General features: G+C 45.6%; 2 protein-coding genes across 4 annotated transcripts in view; one reads left to right on the top strand and one right to left on the bottom strand.

The window, feature by feature from the left end:
• TPGS2 (tubulin polyglutamylase complex subunit 2) overlaps positions 1 to 21,933 on the top strand; it is a 698,248-nt gene that overhangs the window by 100,616 nt on the left and 575,699 nt on the right. The window lies entirely within an intron of this gene.
• AQP3 (aquaporin 3 (Gill blood group)) lies at positions 1,450 to 14,276 on the bottom strand. The gene is made up of 6 exons (XM_050328819.1): positions 14,094 to 14,276; positions 5,518 to 5,644; positions 5,214 to 5,351; positions 4,586 to 4,704; positions 3,645 to 3,862; positions 1,450 to 2,928 (listed from the first exon to the last, which is right to left on the bottom strand). Exons 1-6 carry the CDS (start codon positions 14,199 to 14,201, stop codon positions 2,760 to 2,762), a joined length of 879 nt encoding a protein of 292 aa, XP_050184776.1. The 5' UTR covers positions 14,202 to 14,276; the 3' UTR covers positions 1,450 to 2,759.

The raw sequence follows: 21,933 nt of genomic DNA, 5'->3' as shown, positions 1-21,933 counted from the left end.
AACACGAAAGGAAAGGGAGAACACGAAAGGAAAGGGAGAACACGAAAGGAAAGGGAGAACACGAAAGGAAAGGGAGAACACGAAAGGAAAGGGGAGAACACGAAAGGAAAGGGAGAACACGAAAGGAAAGGGAGAACACGAAAGGAAAGGGAGAACACGAAAGGAAAGGGAGAACACGAAAGGAAAGGGAGAACACGAAAGGAAAGGGAGAACACGAAAGGAAAGGGAGAACACGAAAGGAAAGGGAGAACACGAAAGGAAAGGGAGAACACGAAAGGAAAGGGAGAACACGAAAGGAAAGGGAGAACACGAAAGGAAAGGGAGAACACGAAAGGAAAGGGAGAACACGAAAAAAAACCAAATAAGAATCCCCACTGCACCTTGAATCAAAAGTCTTAAGATCTGCAGTAAGAATTTTAATACACTGACTAAGTCAGTTGAAGATACAAAGTGGTAGAAAATTAGAAAAAGAACTAAGTCCTGAAGAGGATTGATCTCTGCTGCTATCTTAGTTGCTCACAGTAATATACACTTCTGATACACATATTTTGAGGGATGAACTTTCGTGTCAGAAATGAAATAAAGCAGCATGCTGTTATGCACACAGAGCAAACCAAGCAACCCTGGGAACTTTCTTGCCAAAAGCCATTTTGTTTCTAGCTGGTGAATTGCAGGAAACCACATTCATCCAGACCTCACTGAATTGTTCAGTTTGGCAGCACATGGGAAGTTAGGAGTTATTTTAAGGCAGCACAATTAATACAGGAAAAATACAGCAGTACACAAATCAGCCAAAGAGCAACAAGAATTTTATTTACACAGAACACAGGTTGGAAAAAAGCTGTTTGTGTAATTCTGTGAGCACTGGACTCAGATCTGTAGTACTTTTCCTTGCATGGTATAGCTAATAAAAACAAAAAAAACCTGGTGACTAAGTGTAATGTGCTAAGTGTGGTTGGATAGTACATGAAATGCAGAGGGGGACTGCATACTCAGAAGAACTGTTAAGTGAGAGAATAGCAAGAGAATTTAAATTATATAAAGGGTGAAGGACAAATACTTGTCCAATTTTGCCTTAAGAATAAGATGCCTGAGAGCAGGACACTCCCATGTCCCAGCCCATACCTTTGCCAATATACAGAGTACAGGTACCCCCCTCTCTTCCCACCTGCCCCAAAAGGGAAAGGAATAAAACACAAATGGAGAATGTAGATGTACTGAAAAGGTTAATTCCCCTTTGTTCAGGCTGAAGAGGAAAAGGGCTTAGGGAAGCTATTCCTATAGATAACTTCCTTTCTGTGGTAAAGTTTGCTGACAGCTGCTAAAAAAATACAAGCAACACTAGAATTTTACAGTGTGGGTATCGGCATTTTATTTTTTTACAAAGGAAATAACAGGAATACATCTTTTAGTGACTGGAAATGTGTACAATGAATTCATGCACTAAAAGTCTCTGAATGAGTTTCTCTAATGCACAGGACTCACAAATTCTTTCACAATCAATAATGTTTGTTGAAAATACTCTTTAGTAATATGGCACTGGGAGAGCCAGAGATCCCCTGAGATGCCAGTACTGCTAGTACAGGAGGTGCCTGACCTCAGTCCCTCAGCCATGAGTACCAGGGATACCTCAATAATTCTGCAAGGAAGAAAAGAGGTGCTCCAAACAACGCAGTGCCTTAATTTAAGACCACCCCAGGAAAATCCAATAATATCTCAAAGCTGACAGAGAATCGGCAGTTCCCACACATCTCTAAATTAACTCATCCCAACCTTGGTATTTAGTAACAGCTTTAAGGAGTGTATTTATATATAAATCTACTAAAAAAAAACAAACCAAAACAAACAACCAACAACAGTATTGTAAAATTTACATGAACACACGCAACTTTAGCAACACCGTGTTTCCAGTGGATCTTGGCTGTTAACTGCTTGCAGTTTATATACAAAGCTGATTAATTGGAAAGGCTGCTTCGGGGAGCCAAGCTTTCTTTCTAGGTTAGCCCCTGGCTAGAACAAGGATTTCCTACATGTGATCCTCTAGGAGCGGGCAATATTAAAATTTGAGATTAAAACACCAGGCTGCACTTGTTTGTAAACATTTTGTCTTCATATTAAATTAAAATCCAGTGCATTCGAACTCTCCGCACTGGCATTATGGATCAGCTGATTGACACAATATTCCAGGAATTCATGGGAGATATAGAGTTTGGCCAACAAAACTCCTTTAGACTAGTTAATTCCTGGTGTCAAGTTACTGACTTTAAAACAACATCAAGCAGAATTTGATCCACAGTAGAATCACAGGCAAATTTTTTTCCAGGATGTAGGAGTTTCCAATCCATGCTAGCAAAACGATTTAAGTTTTGCATGATCCCCATTCTGCAGATTGGAACACAGGTTTGAAGAAAAGCAGTTTGCCAAGGTCACAGGCAGCGTCAGTAACACAGCCCCAAAAGAGCTCCAGATTCCTGAACATCTGACTCATGTTGGACAGCAATGCCCACTTCTCTCCTGACTCCTACAGTCCTCAATCCCCTTCTATTAGGAAAAGATTACATGATACTGCATTTGGAGGAAGGCTTACAGGGAAATGTCAAAAGCAAATGCATCAGGGATATAAAAAAAAAAAAAAAGACTAGAATATCTCAAGACAGGTAAAAAACTCTTCCTGTTGTTCTTGAAGCTCTTCTTCTCCTCCTCTTTGCCAACTGCAGTCCTGAGTAATGAATACCTGCCAGATCAGGGTGGCAGCTTCCTCAGACCCTCTCCTTGTGCTTCACATTAGCCAGCTTGACTGTTTCCTGCTCAGAGGCAGGTGGTGAAGGCTCATCGTGACATCCAATCATCAGCTGGTAGACTATCACTCCTGCAATTGCCCCAAGGAAAGGAGCAACGATTGGAACCCACCACCACTGCTTGCCAGTCCTGGAAAATAAAAAGGAAGTGCTCAAAGTGAGGACTGCAGCCTAAGCAGTAGGACGTTTGTGTTTGGACCTGGAGCAATGCAAGAATCTGGTCCTCTCCAGCCATCACCATGGAGTTGCACAAGACAATAGTACCCTCATGTCTGCAGCGTTTCCAGGGCAGATATTGCCCCCTACCCCATCCTGCAAGTCCAGGTGACCAGCAATTCAGAACACCTATTTACAGGACTTCCAAGACTGTCTCTCCACCAAGAAAGAAGAGAAGTATTTGCAGAGCCTAAACTAGGCACCTTCAATTCCCTCCCACCGCTTGCAGGAAAGCAGCCCTTGATAATAAGGATCCTGTGTTGCTCAGGAAAATCTCTTGATTTTCTCCAGAAACAAGAAAATCCACGCATAACAAGCAACCTCTATTTTCTACTGGTAAAAAAACCCATGATAGGCTCATGTTCAAGGCAGAACTGAAACTCTCATGGATGCTCCTAGACTTCCTTTTTGATAGCAAAGTTATGTCATTTGCTCTCACCACTGGAATCTGCCCAGCTTCTGTGATTACTTAAGAAGTCAAAGCAGAGCAAACAGTGCCTTTTAAAAACATTTAGACAATCCAAAGATGTCTCATGGGTGCCAAGACTCTTTATCATGCCAGAGCGCATCTATTTGGACTCATAATTTATTTAGCCTTGATCCAAAAGGTTTTCATTGGCAAGCACTTACCAGAACACTTCTGCACCCCAGCCAGCGATGGCTGTGAAGAGACGAGGCCCAAAGTCCCTGGCAGGGTTGACAGCATAGCCAGAGTTGAAGCCCATGGAGGTTCCAATAACGAGGACAACAAAGCCAACTGTGAAAGCCTCCAGCCCTGTGGGGACGGGGTTGTTGTAGGGATCAACAATAGCCAAGACACAGACAATGAGGGAGGCGGTGCCAATGAACTGGAGAAGGATGAGGAAGAAAAAGAAAAATTTAATTCAGGTTAGCCTTTTAACCAAGTTATTTAACTCTTCTAGGACTTAATTCTCTTAACTGGAAGAGCTGCACTAAGTCATCCCATGTCATTAACAGACCAAGTAGACTGAACACCCATGGGAACAGGAGAGTAGAACATGCGCTCCTCCTGACAGCCCATAATGTCAGCCAAGCTCACACCTTTTTCCCTACCCACAGAACTATGAATAACTGTTTAGGAAGCCAGAAAGATGAAAACATCTTCTTAAACCTGCTTCCAACATGCCATGGCTGGGTGGCAGCTGTCCCTTTTGTGGTAACTTCAGGGAGACAGTCACATTCAACAACCACCAGCACCCCACACCCAGCTGATGTCTGGATTGTGCAACAGCCGCAGTAGAAGAGCGAGAACGAAAAAGAGCCAGCATTTCTCATATTGTGGCTCTTCAGGGACTGAGAGCAAATTATATTCTTTTCCCTGATGTCTTGACCAGTGTTGTATTGCTAGTTAACCCCCCCCAAGACCTTCTTGCTGTGAGGTCCTTTCTGGCCTTGCTCTTCCTATGGACTAGGGAGATGCATGTGTCAGCTCCAGAAACCTTTCTGGTTATCTTAAAATTGCAGCTCATTTTCTAACTAAAGGTGAAGCTCAGAACCACCCCAAAAGATTCCTCTTCAAATGCACTTTCATACTCCCAGCACCCTCTAACCTGGTCAAAGAATCCATTCACAACATTCAGATGCTCAGACGGGTAGGTGGCGAAGATACCAGCAGTGCCATTCTGTCCTGTTACGTACAGCTGGTTACTGCCAAAAGCCCAGATGGCATCTAGAAGCAGGGGTAAGAAAACAGAAAGGTAGAGAGGTAAGTCATTTTACAACATGTATTTCAGAGAGGACCCTGCTCGGAAAATTACTGAAACAATGGCTCCACAAAACCATAAAAATTGAGATAGAACTCCCTGAGCACCCCACTGCTGCATGTTGCAAACCCATTTGCTGTAGACTGAACATTCATTTTGAAATTACTTTTCTGGAAGATCTGTTTCAAGTCCAGACAGGAGATACAGGAGGGGCCATCCAGTGGTCCACCAATCATTACTCAGGGGCAAAGAGTTGCACATTAACAACGCTGTTTGGCCTTCAGATTGATTTGAGGAGGCTTGAACCCACCATCATGAGAACAGGAAAGCCATCCCAGAAACACAGCAAGGAGGTTTGATGGAACTCTACTCTGCCAGAAAGTTCTTCTCTCTGATCTGGGGACCTCCCTCCCTGCAGTGAGTCACAAAGAGCAGTAGTCTCACCCCAAAAAGCACACAAGGTTTCCACACTCACCGTAGTACAGCCCAAAGACTATGCCAGCTCCAAGGAAAGCCCCTAGGGTTTGTGCAAGGGCATAAATTGGCAGCTTGATCCAGGGCTCCCGGGCCAAGAAGCACATGGCAAAAGTGACAGCTGGGTTCAGGTGTCCACCTGCAGAGAGGTTGGTGGTTAGTGTACTTTTAGGGGCAGAATTTGCATCCCAGAGCTGTGCCAAGGGACACTAGTTTCCATGACAGTGCAACATAGGAAAAGTACAGCCACCTAGGCCTACACAAGTGACATAGGTGAAATCCAGCCTGCATGGAGCCCCACGTACCTGATACCTGTCCTGCAATCAGAATGCCAAGCGTCACAGCAAAGCCAAAGGCCAGGTTGACAGTCAGGAAACTTCCATGAGACCCTCTGCTGAGCACGATCTGCGCAACGGAGCCACAGCCAAAGAGCTACGAGGAGAAGAGATTGGAGTTACTGCCTCTGTTTCACATCAGGGCCACTTGCTGACCCACATCTGCAATTGCTCCACTTAACACCTGCTTGCACCATCACAGCCTACTCACGACTTCAAAGCCTTCAAAGCTTCAATCTTCGGTCAAAGTATCCAGGCATCACCTCTCAGACAGGAGGGAAGGAAAAAGGGCACAGACAAACCTACCTCCTGGCAGAGGGAACTGAAACCAGGCCCAGAATCAAAAGAAAGACAGATCTACCTGACAGATCAGGAGGCTGGAGTTCTTCATCCACACCTAATTTTAAGGTGGTAGGTGAGACGTATCAGCCAGATAACATACTTGTCTGAGGTATTCACGGTGCAACTATTCTGATAAGGGATATGGGTACCTTTTTGTTAAAGTTTGATAATTCCTTAACACAGTAGCACATAGACTGGTAGGAAACAACTTTTTAATGCCTGGAAATACAGTCAAGACTGAAGAAGGCCACATTCAGCCTGACATTCATGGAGCTCTCTGTCAAGCTCCATCAAAAAAAGTCTATACTCCAGAGAGCTTGCCATCAGCACAGCCAGAGTCCTGGACTCCTGCAAGATGAGGAGTGCACACCAAGCACTTTGGTGGACAAAAGCCATTTATTTTGGGTGATAGAAGTGTTTCCTAACAGCTAAGGGAAGCATGTGTTTTTGCTTAGAGATGTTTGCTCCAATCCTTCTCTTCCCACCTGCATGCAAAAGCCATCATTCCTATGCTCACCCTCAACAACTCAAACCAGTTTTCCCTGGGAATTCTGTTCAGCAGTCATCCAGCTGGAGGATTTCTGTCTTGTCAAGTCTTTCCACTACTCACCATATAATTTAAAGAGCCCTAATCATGATCATCTGCATGTTTGTATCTTCCACTGACTCCACCTAAACTGACCCATGGTGCATACCAGGGAACATCGCATCGGTGGGTATTGAGAGCATCTTTAAACTAGAGCAGAGATTACACCTTGCTCATGAGATGCTCAAATCTAGGGATCAAGGCTTGACTTATTTCATGTGACCACATTCCCACCAAGACTTTCTGCTTCCATGAACTCCATCATCCCGGAATTACTTACCCCACTGCCACAGGGGCATTATACACTCCTAGAGGATAAGCCACTAAATAGGCACCCAGTTAGCAGGGTTAGCTGTCTTCCTCTCTCCAGCCAATACTAGACATGCCCACTGAACAACACACAGTCCAAACCAGGGGCAAAACCAAAACACAGGTAACTCATCACCTCCCATCACCTTGACAACTGACGAATTCCTAACAAAGCAAACACTGCACTCAGCCTGCTGTGAAAGAAGCAGCCAGGCAGGCTGCAGGCTGACTCATGAGCTGGACAATCTGTACACAGGTGCCTCTTGACAAGGAGCCAGGTGCCCAACACAAGGACCTTGTGCAGAAAGAACAAAGGAACCTGTTGAACTTGTTGATTAAGGAGGGATGGCCAGCACTGCTCTCTACTGGGTGCAGTCAGAACAGCCCCTACAATGTCCTCACCAAGCTGGGAAACCATGGCAGAGGAAACTCCAAGACAAAGGCAGAAAAGATGACTCCTGTTTATTGGCAGCAAACACAACCAGCCATACCCAAGCCACCAAAGCAAGCATAGCTCCCATGGAGCAAATAAATACCAGCTGATGACCAGTATTCTCTTCCTCTCCTTACCCCTGACAAGCCCCAGCATGCTTTGGAGAGGGTACTTGGCCACGGTGTTTGCCTCTCTGAGGCCGCACAGCACGTCAGTCTGACCATGGAGGGGACAAGCCCACAAAAAGCTGCGTTTGGTAGGAATGACCCCAGGTGATTCCTAGTAATGAAGGTATTTGTGTTATTCACTCTGTAAGAACTGGCAGTTCTGCAAGTGCATGGTGGTTGACCTGTTATACACATACCTTTTGGTTGCAAAAAACCACAGAGTAAAGTTTTCCCACCTCCACCTCCTTGTACACTCACAAAAGTCTTCCCTTAACCTGGGGGAAAGCCAGGTCTGCCATTTCTCAAGAGGTTATCTCAAGAGGTTGTTCCCCATCCTCCTCTCCTCCATACTACACCTGGCAATAGTTCTCCCACTTTTCCTCAGAAGAGAGTCTATGGGCCATGCAAAAACACCCTGGAGCCACTCCTCAAGAGCACTAGAATTGTTTATCAGATGAGCCCTGAGCATTATTTGGCTTAATTCAGCATAGAAAACTCAACCCTCAGCAGATAAAAACAGTACAGTGATATTTAGGAATAGGGTTGAACTTTGATATGCATGTGTTCAATTCCATCCTGCACCAATGGAGTACACTAAACACGAAAGTATATGTTGTCATGCATGACATCCCTCCATGGCATTCGACTTTTACAACCAAGTTCTAGTCATGCTCACACATGCTTTTGTGGCAAGTAGCTTAACACTACACAGTTTTGTTGTGGTAGTAGCTACTACAATTTTTAATCACACCAATTCCACTTTTGCTATCTGCTAGCTTTCCTTCGAATTCCTCTTCCCAGGTAATATGAGACAGGATCCGTTTTTATTAAGTCCTCCTTGTCCACTGCTCACAAGGAACTGTTTAGAAGCAGCTAGCTTGAGTTGAAAGGTAAGGAAGGTCGAGTAAAAGCAACTCAACATTTTTCCCTGAGTCTTTTAAGTCCGCGCAGTGGATGTAAGAGTTCTTAGGCAATGTTGTACCACTGTGGTCAGGGACAGTGGTGCACATCTAAGGGTGAGATGATATCTAATTCTTTTTATTTTAATAACCTGACTCCAATAGCACTTGGTTGTTTGGGGGTTTTGTTGATTTTGTGTTTTGCTTTTTAAAAAAAAAAAAACAACACACTACTCTAAGAACATCCAGCCAACAGAAACCCACCTTAACACCTCACAGGGCAGTGGGTGCAGCAGTCAACTGTTATACTTCTGATTCGCTAGCCAAGTTCAAAAGTGGTTTTAATGTGGTAATAAAATGATTGTAACAAAGCATCGCTCTCATCTATTAAAGCTACTCTCCAAGGAATTGAGGTCAATGCACCCATTAACCAGGTTAATGGAAGCCGGCTCCCTGATTTCATCTTACTGACTCCAGAAAATCTAATGGCTATCCCTGCCAACAGAGAGGCTTCTCACTCCTCGTGAGCTGATTCAACTCCTTGCCCTGCAAAAAACAACCGAATCCATGTTCTGCAGGAAATGGCCAGAAGGTGGAGGAGCTGACAAACTCCATAGGGAGGAGAACCCCCCTGTACTCATGACACAACAGTTAGAAGCAAAACCAGGAAAAGGTAGCACATTGCTGGGGGAACTTCAATGTCATGAAACCCTAATCTCCCTATGCCCAGGGCGTGTTTCGAGACTGAGCAGTTGGCTTTGTCACTCAAGATAAAAACAGCCTGTGTCAATGTCTGAACACACCAAACCCCTGCAGTCAGTAAGGGCTGGTAGGAAAGGACCACGGGCGACAAAAAGAAAAGTTGCAACAGCTAATAAAGAAGCAACGCCACTTAAGTTTTAAGCAGACCATGTGAAAAACGGTTTCATACATGAGCTCAGGAGGAAAGCAGTGCTCAGCACACCCCTGCACAAGAGATAGGTTTCTTCCCTTTCTCATCTCCTTTATTTGCCAGTGCTCTTTTACACCTTCAGGGGCCTGGGTGTATTTGCTCTTGGACTTCAGACAGACTGATCTCTAAGTGAAGATGGGAAAGTTTTGCTGGCATAGACCAGGAGGAGTGCAATTACCTGAATTACAACTTTTCTCCTCAGCTAGCAAATAAACCAGGGATTAGGCAAGGAGCCTACTGTAAATCTACCCTAATCACCTGGGTGGATGGGAAAGACTGGTCAGCCCTTGCTGGTAGTAGGGAAGATGCCAGAAGGGCAGTCAAATCATGAGTCTGCTCTGAAGGAAGAAACCCTGAGATACTGATGGGTGATTTTAAGCTTTGGACACACAAAGGGTACCACTCTTCATATCACAATGAAATTTAGGACTAGCCTACAGTTCCTTCAAGGGAGAAGGCAGAGAGGGAGGGAGTGCACCATGCAGAGATCTTTCTCAACTCCATGGCCCATGTGGTCAGGAGCACTGCCCTTTTTACTTTTCCTCAAAGCATCTCTCAAACAACCAGACTGGTCACCATTTTCAGTTTCAAAGCAAGGAAAAACCTTGGATCCCAGAGTCCAGCTTTTATCCAGCACAGCTGGAGGCAGCCTGGGCAGTAGCAGTCCTGCAGGGAAGGGCAGCAGCAGCAGATGGTCTGTTATGTTACAGCTCCTTACACACCACATGCTGTCCCAGAGCCAAGGCAGGGCTGCAGGACCCAAGAGATAAGAGAGTCTAAGGAAAACTCTGCCCCACACACATCACATGCTAAACAACACTGCACAAAGCTGGAGAAATGAGCAGCTTTCAGCTCAAGAAACCTGAGCAACTTACAGCACAGGATTTGGGCATTAGAGAGGAAATTCACACTTTTAGCGTCTTCATACACACACAGAGAAGCAAAACCACTTATTCTGACAACCCTAGTACTGCTCAAACCAAAAGGCCTTAACTGTTAGAGAGACCAGTCTGGTGGAGTTTTCATCACAAGGTTGGGTACTCCTGGGGGAAAGCTGCCTTCCCACCAAGGGCGAGTCTCAATGCATGAACTATCCTGTTTGTAGGAAGAAAAAACCTTCTGCTCCTGCACAGACTCAGCAAAAAGGGACAGTTTTGGACAGCTAATGAAGAGTTTCAACCTCTTCTGTTGGAAGAGGTGAGGGAGAGAAGCAGCAGTAGTGCCATACCCCACTCCTCAGCATCCAGCTTGCAGGGAAGAATCAGCAGCACTCAACATACTTACAGCAAATATTTCCACCCGCTTTAACAGCCCAGCAAAGCATTAACAGAGCAAAGAAATCTTAAAAATTAAATATATATAAATAAGATCACACTGCCAACAGTTCAGTGAGGTTTCCCTTGCCTTGGTCATCCCATTAAGTGAGGCTCTCTGTGCCCCGGTTATCCAAACCACTTCGCTGTTTTGGTTTCTGTGGTCTGCAGCACACTCACACTCCAGAAAGCTCCCACTTAGCCACAAAGTCAAGGCAGCACTGATTGAAAAGCAATTAGGAATTGTTTTGTTCTTTCTTTGTGCCTCTACAACAGTGAATCACAGCGAGTCCCACTTGGAAATCAGTCATAATCCGCACATTACTTCTCCTGCAAATGTAAAAGCCAAAGAGGGACAAATGTAGTATTTACAGCCAGCAGAGCAAGGCAAACAGATTGAGTCTTTAGGAGAGGCACAGACACCAGCCACTGGAAATCTGGCATTAGAGAGTTGCTACAGTAATAACACAAACAGCAAGTGACTGGGAAAATGCCTTCAGCACTGGTGTTGCTTAACTACTGTCAGCAAGCGGTGCTTCCAACACACGTATAAAGTTCAAGCCTAAAGTGCCACTCAGAAAGTGCGTTTTGAAGAGGGAAAGTGCCAATTTAGGTATCAAAGGAAACTTATGTAGAATCCACATTACTGTTTTTGCAACATCAGGGAAACTACCCAAGGACTAAATGAACATAGTACAAGGTGCTGTACACAGCAAAAGTGGCTTGCAAATAGACAGCAACTCCCTTTCACGCTTTTCAGGGCTGCCTTGGTTGGATTATTTTCCTTATCTTTAAATAAAATGAGGTACTATTCTGCTTTAGTGTTAACTATGTTAAGACCCCTAAAACAACCACCTGCATGGCAGCAGGGCTGGAACCAGATGATTTTTAAGGTCCACTCCAACCCAACCCATTCTATGATTCTACCTTCACAATCTCTTAAAAAAATAAGAAAAATAAAATCAAGCATGAAATTAATTCTTTCAGGCAATAAGACTAGTCAGGGGTCTGCAATAGTTTTTGTCTTCAAGAGTTTGTGAGAGCTGCAGTCATTATGCAAGTGAAAAGGAGGAGAGAAGAAGCTGAAGCGGTGCCAATATCCACAGTGGGACAAGTTTTACATTACACAGAGAAATTTGAAATAAGTTACAAACTTTAAACAGTCTCCCTCCCTTGGGGCTCAGGAAGTTGATTTTAATGTGAACAATATCAAACCTTAAACCCATCCCTGATACTGTTCTGTTCTAGACATATTTGTCTTCAGTCAACTCCATTTCCCCTGAAGAAAATTTCATGGATCCCTGGTTGGATATTTTTCTGGCTGAAGGTTGTGATATTTACTGGGGTTCAATGCATCTAAATGCACACACACACATAGGCTGGCATGGTGGGCAACAGGGGCTTCTGCAAGCTATAGAATGACAATTTCTCTCCTGAGATTATCCAATTCGAACAATTGTGTAGGTCAACCGAGAGGGGAAGAAAGTTGTCTTCAAGTTCCCTTTCTGTTTCATGTAGGTGATATAATAAAAGGATGCAAAGGAATCCAGATGGTAGGGAGCAAAATAAATTCTTTTTCTTTAGTAGAAGTAAAAATTGTGAGTGTCCCTTCCTTAAGAATAGACCGGGACAACACCAAGTCGGAAAGGGATTGACTGTCTTGGACAGCAGCTCGGGGACTCCTGCACACAGTGAGGGCTCTGCTTGTCCCCTTTGTCACACACACATGCACATTTAAACACCGCAGGTTTGGTGTCCAGAGGACAAGGCATGTGTTGCCCACTTCTACCTCCAGCGTGGCCAATGGATGCCCATTACCACCCTCATTTTGAAGGTTGCTGATGAGTTTGAACCAAACCCTTCCTCAGGCTCTGAGCAGATCCCAACTCCTCTCCATCTAGAGAGGCAAAGCTTTAGGGAAAGCAGCCTCTGTTGTGCCAACTGATACAGTCAGTCAGAAGAAGAAATAATGTTTTTTGGATCATGAACCCTTCTGAAATACACATGGCTGAAGCCTTGCCTTGTTTCTCAACAATACTAACTTGGCTATCAGGAGACGTTATTCCACCTTACAAGAATTTCCTTGTTTCAATCCTGAGACCAACTGCAGCAACATTAGCGATTCATAGACAGCAACTTTCTAGCTGTTAATCACTTTCCTATCAGCTTCTACCCACCTTAATTCCAAATAACCCTTCCTTAAAAAATCAACAGGACTTGTTTGCAAACCACCAAAGCTGGGTGGCTCTGATAATGCAGACATTGCACAGTGCAAAGCTGCTTTCTTTAAAGAGTGATAACACTTTACAGGGTCTTAGCAGAGTCCCCTAAGCTTGCATACAAAACTCAGTAAACCTCCTTTCGTCATAAAAAAATAATCTTATTTATGAAAGCATAAAATTGCATTGGTCTTTTTGTGCTGTTCCCCAAGTGCACATGAAGCTTCATCAAACCTTCCTCCACCTTCAACTCCTCCAACCACTAGATTTCTCTCCAAACAGTCCAGCCATCAGTTACAAGGAGGTGTAAACCCACAGTCACTCCACTGAGACCTCTAGGATTGCTCTGGATTTACATCACCTTAGAGGAGCCTGTACCTGCAGATATTCACCACGTGAACACAACTCATTTCTGCTGCGATATCAATGCATTGGAGATCTGGGGCCCGTTGGGCAGTCCTGCTTTTTTGGACGCAGATGCCCAAAGCCAGATAAGCCTGTCACAGTTTTTCTGCATCAGTGGTTAGTCCCCACAGCTCATGCAAGACTGCCCTAGCTCTTCTCAACTGCCTTTAACTTGAGAGCAAGTTGGGGCTGCCTAAAACATCTGCAACCCAAGGCACTTACACACACATTTATCCTGCTTTATCCCTCATATCCCATGCTTTTGGAAACTGAGCACTAAAACAGGCAGAAGAGTTTTTTCACCATTTACCACTTAAAAACAGGCAGACTGGTAGCTCAGTGCTGTCATACACGCACCAAGCACGAAATTCCCACCGGCACAAGCTGCCATGGTGATGTGCAGCCCTGCTGAGGAGACCCCGGGGAACCAGCAGCTGACAGCAAAGGGGTACTGCAACAGTTTAAATTCTGGCTACTTCTTTCTTATAGGATGCATCAGGAAAACGAAGTGAGGCGAGGGGAAAAAAAAGCTTTAACTTCCTCGGGTGACAGCCCTTGCAGTATTTCAGTGCCAAGATAATACTCCGGGGTTGACAGAAAGGAAGTTTTGCATGATCTCTGGCAAAACACTTGCTGCTTAACACAGAGACATTTTGCTCCCTGCACTTCGCAGATACACATAAGCTCCCAAACACCCAACGAGCTCGGTGGACCCCACTCTTTGCCACACACCCCAGAGTTCACCCTAAAGCAACTTGCATGAAATTTTTCCTGTGCACCAGGACTCTCCTCTACTCCCTTTGCACCAGAGCTGGGCTCATCCCCGATGCAAACCCTGGCAGCAACGCAGCCCCTTCACCAGGGCTATTTCTCCGACACAAAGGTGTTAGAGAGCATCCCCACACCACAGCCCTCACTCACCACCAGGATCAGCGTCCCCAGGCACTCAGCCAGTGCTTGCCGCACTAATTTGTTTCTGATTCTCAGGTGCTCCTCAATGGTAGCAAGAACGTCCTTTTGCCGCCCCATCGCAGTGGAGGTGCTGGTCAAGTGGTGTCAGGGAAAAAACAGCTGCTGACAAAGCCTCAGCAAACTTTCTTCCCCGGCAGAGCTGCCTTTGCTTATAAATAAGTTCATCAATGCCTGACACACCTCCTGGGTAACCACACCCCTTCCACCCGCTCTTCAAACTCAACTTTTTTTTTTTTTTTCTCCCCCCTCCTTTTCAACGTGAGACAGCGTGGGTGGTTTTTTTTTTCATTTGCTTTATTGCTTTCACAGGTGAGCAAAAGCTTCAGGAGCTTCAGAAGGAGGAATTAAATGTGGCAAAGGTGTCCTGCTCAAGCCACTCCTGTTCTCATCAGCACCTAAAACATGTGGCTCTATCTACACTTCTCAAACTTCAGCTAAATGCATAAACTGAGCAGTGCCTTACCCATTTGTGTGAGCATGGCACCCTGCTTTTAGCTTTCTTTCCCTCCCAAGCTCATGCAGGATGGCGAAGTGGTGTGTGCTGATGGCCTGCAGAGGCTGCAGGTGCTTTGGCAGCAAAATCAGGGTGCAGGAGGGTTTGAACCCCCACAGCTGAGGCCAAGGCACTTACCAATTCCAGCAATTACCCAGCTGAAGCTGGTATCACGAAGCAAGACCAGACCTCTCTCCATTAAAATCAGTATCCGGCTCCAAATACCTCTGCGTCTTTAAAGTTTGTCTCACCCTCCCAGAATTTTGGGAAAGCACTTGCAGCCCAGTCCCCATGAAAGCTGTGAAGAAAAGACATGAGATCCCCAGTGCAGAGTCAATCCCCATCCTAGGATCTTGATGAAATGCCCACAGAGTCACTGCGCCATGTAGGAACCAACCCTTGCTGCTTTATTACCCTCAGTAATGACGTGCACCACCCTGGGACAATTCTATGGGATAGCCTGGATGAAAGTAGTACCAGACCACACCATCCGAGGTGAGGACTGTTAAGAGAACATGTGCATTTCATGGCATCTGGTTTTTGTTAAGTGAGTAGTAAAAATTCCCTGGGCTCCTTGACTCACCAGGGCTTGACGCAGAGCAACACGGCTGAATTTGCAGGACTGAAAGGGACCCTTTTCCTGGATTTGTTCCCCCGCCTCCTCTGCAAAGCCACAGATGCCCAGCTTTTCCTCTTCCCCTTATTTAACCATCAATTTTCCTGTGGAAAAACCAGAGCTTTTTAGTGCAGTGCTGAATGGGCCTTTATTTTGTACAGAAACTGCAGCCAACACAAGGAGCAGTCAGGAATGTGGTTAAGAAAGCAATAATGTGTGAGGAATCAAATACAGGGAAACACTCAGGTCCAAACATAATTACAGGGACAGGAAACTTTCCTCGTTATTTTGTGCTCAAGCCCAGTCTGGGATTGCCAGCATCAATGGGGTCCTCTGAACTACAGCAAGTGCTCCATCAGCTCTAGGCAGTGAATGCTGAGGATGCCCATTTTTTTAACCTTATCTCTATATCCCTCCCCTCACCATCTTGCAGTGCATCACCAGAGCCATGAAGGCTCCTCACTTGCTCCTTCATTCCACTCTCCTTTGTATTCAGCTCTGTCCTTTCACCCTGACGTTGTATGAAAGCCATCACAGCCAGAAGTGAAGCTGTGTGTTAGGTTTTTTCCCTTTTGGCAGTTCCCAAACCCGTGGCCTGGTTTGCCATTTGTTGACCCACCAGTGTGCAGATGCTGTGTTCCATGGTGCAGGTTTATTGAGATTTATGTAGGCTGGCTCCCATTCCTTCCCTGGTGGTGAGGACAGGGCCGTCAGAGCAGAAGGGAGCAAAAAGCAAGGGGAAGTGTGATGTTCTCCAGGCAGGTAGCTACATTTCTCCTGTCTGCAGCATCTGAGCCCCTTTGGCTACGAGTTGAGGATACCAGCGTTTCCTCACAACTGGTGAAGGGAGGGAAGATATCCAGGCTCCAAGGTTGATGACATGTCTTGGTTTCAGACAGAATTATTAATTTTCTTCTTAGTAGTGGTTTGGATTTAGAATGAGAATAATGTTGATAACACACTGATATTCCGTTGTTCCCCAGCAGTGCTTACCCTAAATCAAGGACCTTCCAGTGTCTGGCTCTGCCAGTGAGCGGGAGCACAAGAACCCCAGAGGGACCATGGCCAGGAGAGATGACCCAAACCATCCAAAGGGATATTCCATACCACAGAACATTGTGCACAGGTACATAAACTGGGAGGAGGTGGCCAGGAGTTGGCCAGACTGGGGATCAGTCAGTGTCAATTTTGTTGTTTTTCACATGTCTTTCTTTGGTTTTATTCCTCTTTGTCTTTGTCATTATTATTAGTAGTAGTAGTAGTAGTATATTTTATTGAATTATTAAAATATTCTTATCTGAACACACAAGTTTGACTTTTTTTTACCATTCTCTTCCCTGGGGTGAGCAGGGGGCAGTGAGTGGTACTTAGTTGCTGGCTGGGGTTAATCCAAGACATGGTAAAAGGTGGTGATAAGACCAGCATCAAAGCTGGTGCTTGGAAAAGTCTAGACAGAGGCAAGCTGAGGAGCTGGGGTGTGGTGGGTGCTCCAACACCAGCTCTGTGACTGACTCATTGCCTGACCCCAAGCAAATCCTTCACCTTTCCACACCCCAGCTTCTCCATCAGTAAATTGGAGAGTGACATCAGATTGCCTTCTTGGGGCGTTGTGAGGGTGAATCACTGCAGCCCAAGATCCAACGACTTAAAATGAGCAATAAGGACTTATGCAATTGCTTTCCCAACAGGCAGCCATGTTATTATCTAGGAAGGAGCTTGGGGAAGGGACGGTGATGCAACGCTAGAAAAAGCGGAGCATCTTTTCAGAAACCATAACCAATCAAAGTGTGGGTAAGGGCTGAAAGGCCCCAATGCTGGAACTTTTCTGTGCCAAGACAGAAATTTCCTTGCTGCACCAATCAGCTGTGCTCCAGGGACACACAGTCTAAGCACAAAACAATTAGATGTGCAGCAGCAGCAATAGGTTTCCAAGCAAGCCCATCTCCTGCAGTAACTGGGGCACGGGGTACTCATACCCACTCGGGTGGTTAGAAGAAACCCACAGATCAGTACAAGTAAACAAGGAAGGATGTAGCAGTAAGAATAACAAGATAATTCCTTAGAGCTGCTGGGCTTTCCTCATGTTGGGTAGACATAGAAAGATGTTGCATTTAGTGTTGCCTCGCATGGACATCTGAAGAAACTCTTTCACAGCACAAAGGTTTGAAGAAAGGAAATTCTCAAAACTTTGTCACAAAACTTCACGCTTGACCTCCTGGTGGTTGTCCCAGAGATACTGAAGTGCAAGCAAGGGATTTCTCTGATCAGTCATGGTGTGATTCAAACATTGGGTGTTAAAATACCTAGAATGAACTACTCCTATCAACCTGTACAGTGTCAAAAATCAAGGCAATGTAATACTTCAGTTTATGGAACCTGCTGATTGCCCAGAAGAAACTCAAAGAGAAAAGGAAGCTCGACTCAAAAGGGAAATCAGAGACAACATTGTTATGTTGTGCTCTTTCCATGAATCTCAGTTTTTTCTGCCAGCATCTTCTGGGACCAACAAATACAGCAGTACCTAGGAATAAACCAGGATTTGAACCCATACGCTCTGACCCTGGTCCAACAGGGTCTGTAATGTTTGTCACTTTCTTACTCCTTTCCTTTCTCTCCTGCAGAACCGTGCAATGTGCCACAAGAAACTCACTGTGTGCTCAGGCTGTTATTTCTAGACAAGATCCAAAACTAACACCCGGGTTCCAAGTTTACTGTTTGTGTTTCAGCCTTGCCACTTGGCTCCACCCCTCATCACTCCATGCCGGGGGAAAGATACAGGTGAAATTATAAAGGAAGATCCAAGCCTTGGCTGCTCCCATTCAGCTGTTTTGCTACTGGCTATAGTGACACAAAATAAATTCAGGCTCATACACTTCCTTGGCTTCTGCAGAGTCCTGAACCCGCCCCCAGCAATGTAATTTTTCCTATTAAAATCCAAGTTTAGCAAGTTAGCAAGACTTTTTCTTAAGTGGGTGAATGGATAAACCTGGACTGTTGGGTTCCCCTGCTTGTCCAAGCCAAATTTATTCACTCATTCCAGGATGGATGGTGCAATCCAATGGGGAGAAAAGTGTGAATCACTCAAATCTGTAATGAGTCACCCATTGCGCTGATGGTGGGGTCACCTGGTGCAAAAGCCGCTACGCCAAGAGAGGTCACTGTGTCAAAGCATGACAGGATTCCTCCTTGTGAAATCTCCCTTCAGAAGATACCTCTGACCACCTCCTTCCCGTGCTCTACTTGACAGAGCAATATGGTGACATGTTCATTAGATTTCATTAAAAATAAAAATTATAGCTTGCCTAGCCAGGCAGGGTAGGAAGTGAGTGGGTAGGAAGTTTATAAGCTTTCTAAACCATTCTACCTGGAGGCTGAAGTGCAGTGATTGCAACATCCTGCCTTGAATCTCCAGATTTGCAGAGCCAGGCGTTCATTTCATGTCTGTGTCTGCTTAGCCCTCCAACCTGAGTTAGAAAAATGGAGACATTCCTTCAGGGAACAGTGGTCATCTACACAGCTGAGGTTGTTGATGGCATCTGTTTTTGGAGAAGCTTAAGGTGAAAACTGCAATCCTAATTTAGGTTCCTTGGACACCTAAGACTGGCCTGGAAGCTGCAAACTGGGTTTGGACTTGAATTGCAATATAGGAATAATATAGGGAATAATATTTAAAAGCCCTGAAAATAGCTCTTCATGAAGCCCACTGCTTGGGACTGAGTGAAGGAAAGGGTACCCTGAGCTCAATCTGTATCTAATGTCATTCAAAAGTGTCTCACGGGGATGAATTCCCCAGAGCTCTGCTGGAGCATGGACCCAAAACCTGTCCCACTGGAGGCTCCTTGTCAGGTCATTTCCTCCTCCTCCCAAAGCTGGTCCCAGTTCACAGGAATAAACACTGTACATCACATGCCATTCCTGTAGAGAAGTCATTTTCAGAATAAGCAACCGCATACCAGAGTAACTACTGCGCATTGGGAAAGCATCAGTTCCTCCAGAAGAAAGGTTTTTAATAACACATCTAAAGGGAAAGCTCTTGCAAACAGCTCTCCTGAAATAGGGTTTTGGCAGGAGCTTCTCCCATAAAATGCTCCGTGTAGACAGTCGCTCCTCCAAGAGCTGCAGAGCCAGTCCTGACTTGGAGACAGTGTTGCTGCTGTGCACCACAGCAGGAGAGTTCAAAGACCCTGAAGGCAGAAGACACAGAAATGATGTGAAACTCCACCAGCCCAAAGTGTGAGTCAGGAGCAACGACAAGAACTTTCCCTACCAGGTGAGGACATGTCCCGGAATGGAGAGTGTGCCTGCTCTCCAACCTAACCACGGCTAGTCCCAGCACAGGGGTCTCTCAGAAAAGAAACAATCACTTTAAGAGCAAAAAACCACCCAGATGTCATTTTAGTTGTCTATTCCATGAGATCACTTTAGAAGTGTCTCTTTATGGGCTACAGAGGAAGCCTAAAACAACTAGCCCGGGAGGAGAGAGCTACACACAGTTGGTATAACCCACCCCCAGTCTCTAAGGGGGTGCAGACCTGAAAAATGCAAAGATATTTGTACCATAGGTGGGGTGAGGTATTTGCAATAGGAGCAGGGAAGCCTTAACACTGTTTCACAATCCTCAGCAGGGGCTCTCTCTGCAACAACACATGAATTACAGATCACCCAAGCTCGAGAAAGGTGAACTGAAAGCAGAAGAGGTGCAAGGAAATGTCAGAAGGACAAACAGGTGACTGGAGTCCCACCATTCCAGTATGGGCCAAAAGTGCTCAAATAAGGGACCACAGTGAACCAGAGGCCAAGCTGGGACATAACTGCTGTCAATAGGTACACCAGGAAGAGAAAGAACTGTTTGTGTTGGCACAAGTGCAGCTAGGGCTGAACCAGATATGGACAATTTTAGTCTGGAGAGTAGAAACCAAAAGAGCATGGGTATTGTGTAGATATTTTCCAATTCAAGTAAGATGTTCTCCTTTCCCAGGAGATGCAAAGGCAGAAAGTATTAGAGGGTTAAATCCAAAAGGAGGTGTGGTGTTCCCTGAAGTAGTTAACTCTTCTTCCCTGATTTCTGTACCCTGACCTAATTCTGTACCCCCAAGTCTTGCTTGAGTCTCTCATATGGTCTTTGCAGGGGAATTCCTACTAGCCTGAACCTTCAGAGAAGAGAACTGAGCTCCTGAACTGTAAAATCAAACTACCTTCTCTGCCTTGGAATCAAACTACCTTCTCTGCCTCTTGTGTCTTCAGGCCCGTTGAAGGGCTGTAACTACCAGTTCACCTGGATGCTCCCAAAATCCACCTCTGCAAAAGCAAAGCGAGCTTGTCTACACTTGCTTCAACTGAGAACAGAGTCTGCTGTCCTCTTTGGGACAGTCTTTCCTTCAGCTGATTTTAAATCAGCCTGAATCCTGGGGGAATTTCCATACTGGCCTTTTTTTTTTTTTTCTTCCCCTGGGTAGTTTAAGTATTAAACATCATCCCTTAGCAAACAGGCATTAAGGAACTGCATTGTAATGGGCATTTCTGAGATTCCATAATGAAACAGGGATTTGGCATGGACAAGCCACCTGAGACGAGTGCCTGCGGCTGTGGAGATAACAGGGCTGTAAACAGAAGGGCTGGGCTGTGCAGTGGATGCAACACTCCAAGTTTGAAGAGACATAAGCAAGCACCCACCTCCTGATTCACCAGAGGAGTCCCTCTCCCAGGGAAAGGGATAATGTCCTTTAACTGACAGCTCCTTCACAGACTTCAGCAGGCATGGGACATGAACTGGTTTGGGGCAACAGCTTTTAAACTGGTTCTGGAGTCTCCCAGGAAGTCTTGATCTCATGGGTGGAGAAAAGCAGAGAACTTGAAAGTTGTTGTGGTGAGAGTCACTGTCTTTCCCTCACTCCCCTCAGATGAAAGTAGAATGGTTGACAGACACTATGGCTGACCTGGAACACCCCAAGGGTAAAGCGCCAACATTTCCTTATGAAAATGTCTTGGCCTCTTTTTTTTGGCCTGTCCAGAAGGAACAAGAGTGGGTATTTACTCACTGAAAGCTCTAAGAGTCAGCAAAAGCAGAAGCCAAATGAGGATGCAGGAGGTATTCAGAATCTCAGTCCTAAAATAGGAGCAGTGAAACAAGGCTGATCTCGGGAATACATCATTTAGTTCCTCTGTGAGGACACAGCCCCAGTCCAAGCTCCAGTTTGCTTCAGGAGCCAAGCGTGGATGGTTTTTATCTCAAGAAACCCACTGTCAAATCAAACTCATGCATGGAAGCAGGGGCCATCCCTTCCCAGACAGGCAGCCCAAGACCTCCCTGGTCTCTCTGTATGCCTTATGTCTGAGCCAGAGGAAGCCACAGGATCTGCCTGCTCTGGCACAGGATGGGGGGCCAGGCATGAGAATCCAGCAGATGAGAACAGATGCTTTCCTATGAGCCACCAGTGCATTGGAAGCAGCTCCCAAACCTCCTGAGGTCAGACACTCCATCAGGCAAGGATACCCCCAGCCCTGATGGCTTCCAGCACCCAGTCAGAAGCAGGATGAGATCTGAAAGAAGCACCAAGTGGAGGCAAGCACAGACTGCAGCAAATGGACAAGTAGGGGGTTCTCTCCCTCCACCCACAGTGAGCTGTTGTGTCTCTGTCTCCTGGGATGCAGAGGTGATGGATGCCGTTGTCCTTGCAGCC

This window comes from Myiozetetes cayanensis, unplaced genomic scaffold (assembly GCF_022539395.1).
Source record: "Myiozetetes cayanensis isolate MyiCay16 unplaced genomic scaffold, myiCay2020 scf4, whole genome shotgun sequence".
NCBI lineage: Eukaryota > Metazoa > Chordata > Aves > Passeriformes > Tyrannidae > Myiozetetes > Myiozetetes cayanensis.
Note: the sequence above shows the minus strand (reverse complement) of the source record. Positions and strands in the feature narration are given on the sequence as shown.

Bases quoted from the DNA above. Each gene is read 5' to 3' on its own strand.
- AQP3 (XM_050328819.1), bottom strand. From the start codon at position 14,201: ATGGGGCGGCAAAAGGACGTTCTTGCTACCATTGAGGAGCACCTGAGA. The intron at 3,863-4,585 runs GTTAGAGGGTGC...ATCCTTCTCCAG, and splicing joins TGAATGGATTCTTTGACCAG to TTCATTGGCACCGCCTCCCT. The intron at 2,929-3,644 runs GTAAGTGCTTGC...TTTATTTTCCAG, and splicing joins TGGGGTGCAGAAGTGTTCTG to GACTGGCAAGCAGTGGTGGT.